At 39.5% G+C, this 10,189-nt stretch overlaps 2 protein-coding genes across 2 annotated transcripts in view; one reads left to right on the top strand and one right to left on the bottom strand.

Moving 5' to 3' along the window:
• FSCN1 (fascin actin-bundling protein 1) overlaps nucleotides 1–3,510 on the top strand; it is a 19,803-nt gene extending 16,293 nt beyond the window's left edge. The window contains exons 4-5 of the mRNA XM_072419155.1: nucleotides 674–868; nucleotides 1,932–3,510. Coding sequence (XP_072275256.1) covers nucleotides 674–868; nucleotides 1,932–2,134 — 398 coding nt within the window. The 3' untranslated portion in view covers nucleotides 2,135–3,510. The remainder of the gene's footprint in view (nucleotides 1–673; nucleotides 869–1,931) is intronic.
• A 5,634-nt stretch (nucleotides 3,511–9,144) lies between these two features.
• The window catches only part of PGAP1 (post-GPI attachment to proteins inositol deacylase 1), a 47,598-nt gene continuing 46,553 nt past the window's right edge, over nucleotides 9,145–10,189 (bottom strand). The window contains exon 24 of the mRNA XM_072419154.1: nucleotides 9,145–9,946. Within this exon, the coding sequence (XP_072275255.1) occupies nucleotides 9,560–9,946 (387 nt within the window). The 3' untranslated portion in view covers nucleotides 9,145–9,559. The remainder of the gene's footprint in view (nucleotides 9,947–10,189) is intronic.

Raw genomic sequence — 10,189 nt, 5'->3', positions numbered from 1 at the left:
TGTGTAGTGGGTGGCATGAGGGGCAGTGAGAGCAGGCAATGAGTATGGAGGGTAAAACTGGTGTCAGTATGGGTCTAGGACAGGTCACTGATGGGTTTAGGGGGAAGCAGTGTGTAACTATTCAGCCACTGCAGAATGGTAACCCCTTAATCAGGCTGCTTAGTACTTATACTGCAAACTGGTCACTAATCAGTTCCTGCACATACTCGGATAGCTAAAACCTAAATGGAAAGCTTTGTGCTGGAGGAAATCGTTGTACACCCCCCATCCTCTGGACTGTCCACCAGAGTGCAGGGTCTATGGAGGGGCATGGGTTCTTTAGTTGGCATGTGACTGCAGACTAAGGAGTGTCGGGGAAGAGACCAATCTGTATCCCGGAGGCATGGTGTCGCTGGGGAATGACCAGGAAAAGGCCTGTGTATACACGGCAAAAAAAAAAACTTGGATATTATCTATCTACCTCCATGGTATTTTTAAATAGCGAAGAATACAAGGAAATGAATATTCTAGATTGTGCCAGGAATAACAGCAGGAACATCTGTCTCCGTCCAGTTTGTTGCTCACTACAATTTACTGTGATTACCGTAATTTTTATGAAGATTGTTACCTCTAGGTAAAACATCATGAGTGATTTTTAAATGTTTTTACAGAAATATATGTAGATTGCATTGAGTGTTAACAGATGCCTCTTTTTGTGTAGCGGAGACAGAGCATTTCCTGATGAAACTTATCAACCGTCCACTAATTGTCCTAAGGGGAGAACATGGATTTATCGGATGCCGCAAAATGACTGGAACCCTCGATTCTAACCGCTCAATCTATGATGTGTTTCAACTGGAATTCAATGATGGAGCATATAGCCTTAAAGGTATGTTTAAAAATCTCCATTGATTCATGTTTAAAGTATATTTGTCAGTGCTCCCTCCCTACTTCATCTTGTCTGAAAGTACATTTGTGATATGGGAAATTGAACTTTGTTAGTACTTATCAGAAATACATAAACCTGATCAAAATGCTTGACTTTATTTTAACTAGACTTTAAAGAACTTAAAAAAAACTATTTATGGGAATTAAATGTGTTTGTTCCTTGTTCTGTATACTAGTATATAGATATATACCATGGGTCATGCAGAATCCTATAGTCAGAACTATTGTGTACCACTGGTATAGGGAGGCCTTCCATATGGCAGGGGAAAGTCATGACTCTAAGATCCAAAATATTTTGATGGCTTAAATAAAGGTGGCTTTAATTCAGCGGTTGCCTGCCAACCAGTGGTCCCCGGCTCCGGCCTGTGTGCCACCCAGAGTCGCTGACCATATTCTCACGTATGCATTGCAGGCTTGGGTCTGTGGGCGGGTTGTGTCTCCGGACCTGCAATGGGAGAGGGAGCGGGTTCCGGCATCGTGGCGTCACTCGGGGGAAGATTCTTCTCCTTTAAGTGACACACGGCTCCCTGCGCATAAGCAATACGGAGTGTAGATTTAGTGGTTGTGTGACATCCAAAAGGTTGGTGACCATTGCTTTAATTGATGTCCTGCATTGATCATACATCAGCCTTTTGCTAACCACTTGAAATGTATTTCCAGGCAAGTGAATAATATATGCATTTGACAAATGTATGAATGATTTTACTTACATGTCAGATATACACTCTGCCATGTGTCATAACTAGTATTATTGCTTCGCTGGTTCAGTTTTGCTATTTTCTTTGGGAAGTTGAACAGGAAGTAATGTTGTCATCTGTCTGCTGTGGTAGAAGCAGGTAAATCGGGTATGTGTTTGATTTTTGATCATTTCATGGGCTTGGGAGTATTGCTTTAGGTTATGGATTTATAACAATAAAACGGTTTAAAGGTTAACCATTATTGGGGGATGTTGCACAATGAGAATTCTTGTTTGTCAATCCTTCTTTTTATTTTATTTTTTGTAGATTCTACAGGAAAATACTGGACCGTAGGCAGTGATACATCTGTTACCAGCAGTAGTTCTTCACCTGTTGATTTCTTCTTTGAATTCTGTGATCAAAATAAGGTAGCCATCAAGGTGAATGGCCTCTACCTGAAGGGTGATCATGCTGGAGTTTTGAAAGCCAACGCAGAGTCTGTTGACTCCTCCACACTGTGGGAATATTGAAACCTGTGGCCTCCAACTTTTGCTGAATCTCACATAGTTGGGTAGAAAATGAAATGTGTTCCTTGTGCCTCTGCATGTGCAGAGCATTAAGCAAAGCTTTGTTTACTAGAGGGGTTACTTCAGTTATTCCCATATTCTTTATCTAGATCAACAGGACTTGCTCCTGTTAGTAATTCGTTTGTAACTATTTGCTCTATAGGGCAGAAATTCAGATAAATGCACCATTGTTCACAGCAAATCCTAATAGAATAAACTGCTACCTCCTTTACAACAGTCTTTACTATGATCTCTGCACCAAAGTTCAGATACATTCTACAGACAGTGTTTTCTTCTAGAATACCATTTTACAAAACTTTGAACTGTACTCTCTCTAACTAGTGTAACGCTAACAACTGGAGCTTCTGTCTTACAAAGCTGCTCAGTAGGCACCGCAGAGATCAGAAGGATTAAGGTTTGTGGTGATCTCTCCCATACGGAAGCATACCACTGCAGGCCACTTCTTAAAGCTTGGTGCTGACGGATCTTTCTCATCCCTGCTGTTCCTTCTATCTGCCTCCAAAGAGTGCTGCCGCTAGGATGAGAAGCCGAATAATTCCTACAACGGAGCTGCTAAAAGCTTAATGCAGAAACTCCCTGGAACATTTAAAAGGAATAGTAGGATGTAAATCCTACTTGGTGTAAATCACATCCTAGACAGATCTGATCTTCTGATCAAACGTAGAACTGTTCACAAGAGAGAGATAACTACCTCAGAAACAACAGGGGAATTTATTAGAATAAATCGTGATGGCCAAAACCACTTGTGTGCATGAACTCAAATTATAAAATTGTTAAACCAGCTTTTTAATACCAGCATTGTGAAGTAGAAAGTGTATTCAGCTAAAACTTAGCAAACATAAAGTGAGCTGTACATTAGAAGTTTTGTTACCACAATACCAACACGCCATGCATGGCTTTGCAGCGTCATACTATTAGGACATGCTCTATATAATGGTGCTATATACTGTTTCTATTTGAAGTCTGGTTGGAATTTTATCCTTCTGGACTGCTGTGAAATCCAAGATGATTAAGTCTGGAAATTTGAAATCCTCCTATAATAAATGTGTCAAAGTTTGAGATGACAATTACCTGCACAGATCTCCGTCTTAACATACTAGAATCTCATTTACCGCTTCTGCATACACACCTTTCACTTGTGTAGATGTCAGGTTTAGGTCTCCTTTTTTTTTAGGCTTTAAATCTTGGTGCGTTATTGTAACAAGCAAACTGTTCCTTCTACCTTCTAAAAAAAAAAACATTTTAGACCACAGCCTGTGAACTTAATAAAATCAACATTCCCATTTGTAACATGTTTTTGAAAACTGTATACATGAAGCCTCATAAACCCACAGTTTACTAAATGTTATGCTGTGTCTGCACATTTAACCAATTTTTTTCCTCTGGATTACTTGGAATGCCTTTTATGCTGGAAGTTACGCAATGACCATGACAGTATTAACTATTTTGCCTGATATTTTTGTTCTAGTAATAGCTGCTGTAATTTCATGTATTGTAACTACAGTCTATTACAAAATTAGCCAAAACTTCTTTTGTTTACTTCAGGTCATGTTTATTTTGGACATGTTTACATGTCAATGTTTGTATTTTTTTAATTTTGTTTTTTTTATAAATAAAAAATTCACCTCAACATCTTTACACAGGATTTTCTCCCAACACTCCTCTGGACACATTTCTCAACACCTGGGTGTAGCCTTTGCCAAAAGACATGTGCAGTATCCCTGCATGGACTGAACAAGTTCAGCTTTTTTTTTTTCAGATGGTCCGACAATTCTAGCTTTTGATAGCAACTTCAGCATCATCCCAGATAGTTTGTGGGGTAAACCACTAAAAACAGAACTTCACAGATTACTGTATTCTTAGTTCCAAAAAACAAATACCTAAATACCAAAAAGTTTGTGGTAGTTGACTGCCCATGGTTTAATTTTTTTCACAAACAGTCTGTACAAAAGTATTACCAAAAATAGATAAGAAAATAGAAGATACAATAAAGAAAACAAGAAAAAAAGATGACCACCCAAAAGGAGTAGGACTTGGAAATGTCAGAGCCCCTGTAAAGGACAGTGCATAGTAATGGATTTGAAGGTAACTATAAAGGGCATACGGTAATAGCTCAAAAGTATTCTGTTGTTCAGTGAAGGGGAGCATGACTCAGGATCTAAAATGGATATGGAGAAAATTAAGGAGGGCCTTGGTGTGCCATGGCTGGGTCATTTGGGTAGCTAGGCTATTCGGCATTTGCAGGGTATTTAGGAAGGAGGTCAGTGGGGACCTGGGAATCATCAAAGATAACTGCACTCTGCAGGGTTGCCAAAAAATTTAGTAAATTGCATAGGGACCAGAAGCTGAGCATCGGTAACTGAAACTAGAATTGGGATAATTATGCCACATGTGTTCAGTTTCTATTTATTAGAAGGCTAAAACTTGGCCCAGGATGCTAGATAACATAGCTGTGCAGCATAATAGTACTTTAAAAAATTTGGGATCCTGAGGCTACCATTCTCCCTCAGCCAACATAATACCCCCTTCACCAAATGGTGACGTCCGTAAGCCCATAAAAAACTCAGAACATGCCTGGAGGTGTTTAGGTGTAGTTAATGGGACTGGGACCAGCAGTCTCAAGGAGATACAAAAGCTTAGGCAGTATGGACATCTTTATCAGGGCTAAATGCCCAAAGAATGATAAAGGTTAATACTTCCATGTATGCTTGAAGTTATGTACCTCCCTGAATATCTTAGAATATTTACATTTATAAAGTGTTTGATATGTGAGGGTAATGTAAACACCTAGATATGTAATGCAATCAGTTTACCAATATTAAGGGAAATTTAGTTGTAGGAACTGAAGTGCAAGAGGAGGCAGATTACAAGGTAAGGCTTCAGTTTTGCCAGGGTAATGTTATATCCGAGGATGTTGCCATACACAGCTATTGTATGATGAATATATGGCAAGGTGATACATAGATTATTAAGGGACAGGAAGATATCATCTGCATACAATGCAATAGTATAAGGCTTCTTTTTAATCATCATCAACAACATCCAGATAGCAACACAACATCCAGATATCACTGCAATCTCTAATTTTAGAGGTTAGATGTTCAGTGCATATTATAAAAAGCAGGGGAGATAAGGGACAGCCCTGTCTCGTGCCATTTCTAATCTGTATGACTTGTGAGTTAGCATAGGGAAATTTACCTCGGCATACCTAGGGGTGGCATACTAAGCTTGGATAGTTGTAAGAAAGGACCCATTTAGGCCTATAGGTTGCAGTTTTCTAACATAAAGGGTCAGCCTGTCAAAGTTTTTTTCTGCAGTTAAACTAACAATAAGTGCACTATGCTCCAATTTATTAATTGAATCAATAAGGTCTATCATCCTTCTGGTGTCATCTGCTGCTTAACCACCAAAAATAAAGCCTGCTTGATCTTTACCAATAAGAAATGGTAGAAGCACACCCAGGCGTGTGGCCAGAATTCTAGTACAAATCTTCAAATCTAAATTAAGGAGGGAAATAAGGCGGTAAGTCGACAGATCACAAGGATCCTTTCCTGGCTTCAGAAAGGCTGGGATGTAGGAGTGTGGCAGGTGATTTGCTTCCTGCAAACTATCTCAGACTATTATTGAAGCATTGTCAACTACAGGTAGTCCCTGGGTTAGGGACATTCGACATACAGATGCCTCCTAGATACGAACAGAGATTCCCTGCTCGCTGTGTGCAGAACAGAGGCTTGAAGGGGTGAGGGGGGCAGTTTGCATGACTTGCGGAAGAAATCTTTTGCTAAACACAGCTGAGGTTGTGGGTGATCTTAGGGACTGAGCTCTTCTGCAACCTCTTGTAACTCTTTAATGATAATATTGGTGTGTTCCAACGTAAATGTAAAATCTCTTGGTTCTGTTGGATGCAATTTCAGCAGAATATAAAGGTCACCTGACCCCTGGGATGTACGTTTCGGACCCGATTTTTTTATTTATTTATATGCAATCCTTGGCAAATGTAACATACTTCACTCCCTCTTACCCTGGCTTTCCCTTTCTATCACCCAAACCATAAAAGGGTCACAATATGCCAACCTAACAAGGAAGGTCAAGAGAAGGAAGGTACAAACTGCAATTCTAAAACCCACTACAAGGCCAAAGAACAAAAGATTATAAGCCGGACCAGAATTTGGGCAGATTAAACATTACAATGTGCAGAAAAGATGAAAACTACTAGAGAACTCAATAACAACACTAATAAGTATAGAGAACAAGATGTTCTCTAAAGGCTTGAATTATGAATCTGAATGCATTCAATAGAAGAGAGTGAGAAGGGTGAGAACGTAACAAAGCTAAAAGCAAAAATGACTCGTTCTGGTCAAACTAAAATCATCAGAAACCAAACTGGCACTAAAACTAGGGCTGACCTTCATGCAAAGGGACCAAACCTTAAATAGCTATAAAGATTAAGAGTTTTTAGACTTCTGAGAGAAACCCAACCCCAATTTAGGAGGTCTGGGCATTACACAAGAAGTTTTGTAACTCAGTGTCACAGCCAGAGTGTTCTGTACATGCCATATGGATAAAAGGGTGAGAAATCTTCCATAAACCACCAAAACTAAGTTGTAATAATGAGGTAAAAGCTCTCTAATGGAAACCCAAAAATGTGAAAGATTTGGATTTTTTTTAGTTTTGAATAGAGTATGGAAGGATTAGAACCCCTAATTTATTATACTAAAACCATCATGTTTTTTGAGAGGGGAAGTCTGACCATTTTTACAATGAACAACTTCTTTGCATACCTAAGCTTTCAGACAACATACATTTTACTGCACTAAACACTTGTGTATATTAGAGTTTTGTGAGTGTGTCTGGAAATTCAGATTTGGGTTAGTCAGGGAAGGGAAGACACTGAAATTATGGTTTTACTTTTACTAAGGGAATGTCATGCAGCCCTCAGACAGGTGACGCCTCCTTGGAGATAGCTAAGGATCTGTGGACATCTAGTGAATATCATACAGCAATGCATAATATATTGTTGCTATATGAATACTGTTTAATAAAAATACTGCAATGACCTACTAATGACTTCCTCACTCAAAACCTCATTACACGCACGGCTCCAAGACATTTCTAGAGCTGTCCCCACTCTTTGGAATGGTCTTCCTCATCCTATTCGGCTTGCTCCTACTTTCTGCTCATATAAAAGAGTGCTCAAAACCACTACAATTTTTCAAACTTGCCTACCGGTCTTCTTCTGTCTCTTAAACCCCCACTATTTCCCCACCATTCCATATCCCTCCTCCTATTTTGTAATACTCCCCCCACCTCCTAGATTGTAAGCTCTTCGGGGCAGGGTCCTCTCCTCCTCCTTTAAAGTACAGCGCTGTGTAATACGTTGGCGCTATATAAATACTGAGAATAATAAATATAATATCATACCATAATGATTGTCCTCATAAATATACCACAAACCAAACACTGAAAAAATTCAGAAGCATGAACCTGATAAGAACAATTACTCAAGAACTATTAGTAAACAATCATAATAATGTTTGTCAAAAAGATTCTATGCACAGGGGAAAAAAAAGTTAAAGATTTAGTAACATTTTCCATTTAACATTTATTGACTTTCCTGACTGTGAAGAGCCAAACATTATATATAAAAGATTATGTCTAAAGCACTTTTTTGATTTTGGATAATGCAGGAAGAATTAAAACCTCAGTCAAACTTGTGTTGCTGTCTGTGGTTAGTTTTATCCTTTCTATCGGTCCGGGTGACTATTGCCAGAGACAGAATGGGATGGAATTATCTAATTTTACAGCTATCGTCAGAACAAGAGTAGAGGATAAATCTTCCAACAGGGACATCCGTTCTACTGCAAACTGTTCAAGAAGGAAATTTCTCGGACTTAAGAAACAACTCATGTGCAAAGCATGTGATGGTATGAAAGTTATTCACAGTTCTCCCTATTCATTTTTCGTGACATGGGATTAAAGTATGTTGTTATTTTGCTATTTAAAGAATACTTTATTATTTGACACACAAACTTGTGGCCCTTGAGAACAATTACTTTTTGTTTTTATTGTAACAGAAATAAAATGATCCTTGCTTTAATAATGATATATTTGTGGTTGGGGGATGTAAGGGGGGTGGCCAAGAGTTTTCCACAGCTGTTCCATTTAAATTAAATCCATGATCCTGGTATGCAGTCTAGTTTTACAATTCTCCCTCAATGTAAAAAAGAACTTCCGGATTAAGCTTCATCTATTTTGTATATATTTGCAGTTAACATTATTATTACACGGTATTTATATAGCTCCGACATATTACGCAGCGCTGTACAAAGTCCATAGTCATGTCACTAGCTCTCCCTCAAAGGGGCTCACAATCTAATGTCCCTACCATAGCCATATGTCATTAACACAGTCTAAGGCAGGGGTGGGCAAACTTTCAGTTAGGGGCCACAATATAAAGTTTGAAAGAGGGGCCGGGCCGATGGTAGAGTGGGCGGGGTTATGCCATGACACCACTTAACGTGACATCATGATAGCATAACCCCGCCCACTCTCCAATCGCAGATTTAAACCTTTGATAGGAGAGTGGGCTGCTTGTCTGCAGGGACAACTCCACGAGCCAGGATACCAACAGGGGACGTGTTCCGCAGCACTGGGCGGTGTGCCCCCCCCAGCGGGGTTCTCTCCTGACCCTGCTCGGGGTGGCACCGGCCTGAGCCGCAGAACACTGCAACCAGACTCATCCATCCTTCCCTCCGCTCCTCTTCTGCTGCATCTCTTTGCAGATCTCTACACTGGCTTCCATTTCACCTTAGAATCAAATTCAAGCTCCTGTGCTTTGCCTTCAAATCCCTACACAGTTATTGTCCCACTTACATTTCTGAGCTGGTAAAAAATACTCCCCTAGGCGCTCTCTTCTCCTCCAATGACTTCCTTACTCATAACCTCATCATTAGTCTGTCATTTGCAACCCCTATTTAATATACAGTGCTGCGTAATATGTTGGCGCTATTATTAATAAACAGGATTGATATAATAAAAATTTAATATCAACACCCAAAGGGCCGGAGAAAAAAAAACTGTATTGGGCCGTTTATGGCCCGCGGGCCAGGGTTTGCCCATGCCTGGTCCAAGGCCAAGGTATGGGGGGAAGCCAATTAGCCTATATGCATGTTTTTGGAATGTGGGGGGAAACCAGAGAACCCAGAGGAAACCCAAACACAGAGAACCTGCAAACTCCATGCAGATAGTGTCCTGGCAGAAAATCCCACCCTTGGACCCAGTGCTGCAAAGGCCAGAGTGCTAACCTCTGATTATGGGTTACATTTTATTGGCCTCAAAGACCATCAGTGGACAAAAATTTAATTATTTTCAACTCTTGAATACATTTGTAAAGGAGTTCATACTTTTGTTTTTAACGCACTCAGCAGCCCAGTAATTATATTTAATCTCTATTTTACAATAGGACAAGTTATTTAGGAGACCATTTGTCACTGTGATGGAAGACAAAGTAAATTTGTACCTGAGATTTTTTGTCCAGTAGATAAAAGATGGTAAAGTCAGCAGGGTCAGCCATAAAAGTAAGTTCATTATTGTAATGTGCATCTTGAGGTTTTCAGAAGCAGTCATGAAGTCTGAATCACAATGTGCTTGATTTGGAGTCTCTTGCTGTGAAGTGAGGACCGAGCCCCCTGAATCTGTTGTAGTTTCAGAAGATTCATTTGAAATATGACTACTGTTGGATGCCTGCTTTGAAACCTGCATGGAAACACATTTAAATCAATTGTGTACAATAACAAAAGGTCACATGTAGTAACACATAGAATATTTATAAAGTAGTTCATCTGACATTTAACATTCAGTTTTACGTGACTGTGATGGATTTAAAAAAACAGTGAATGTCATCTTTACTGCTTTGTTTTTTGAGTTAGGTTTTCCACTACATAGTAAATAGGGTTTTATGCCTGACGTTCAGCTTTATACAATTTGGTATACAATTTA

This window comes from Pyxicephalus adspersus, chromosome 7 (assembly GCF_032062135.1).
Source record: "Pyxicephalus adspersus chromosome 7, UCB_Pads_2.0, whole genome shotgun sequence".
Lineage (NCBI taxonomy): Eukaryota > Metazoa > Chordata > Amphibia > Anura > Pyxicephalidae > Pyxicephalus > Pyxicephalus adspersus.
Note: the sequence above shows the minus strand (reverse complement) of the source record. Positions and strands in the feature narration are given on the sequence as shown.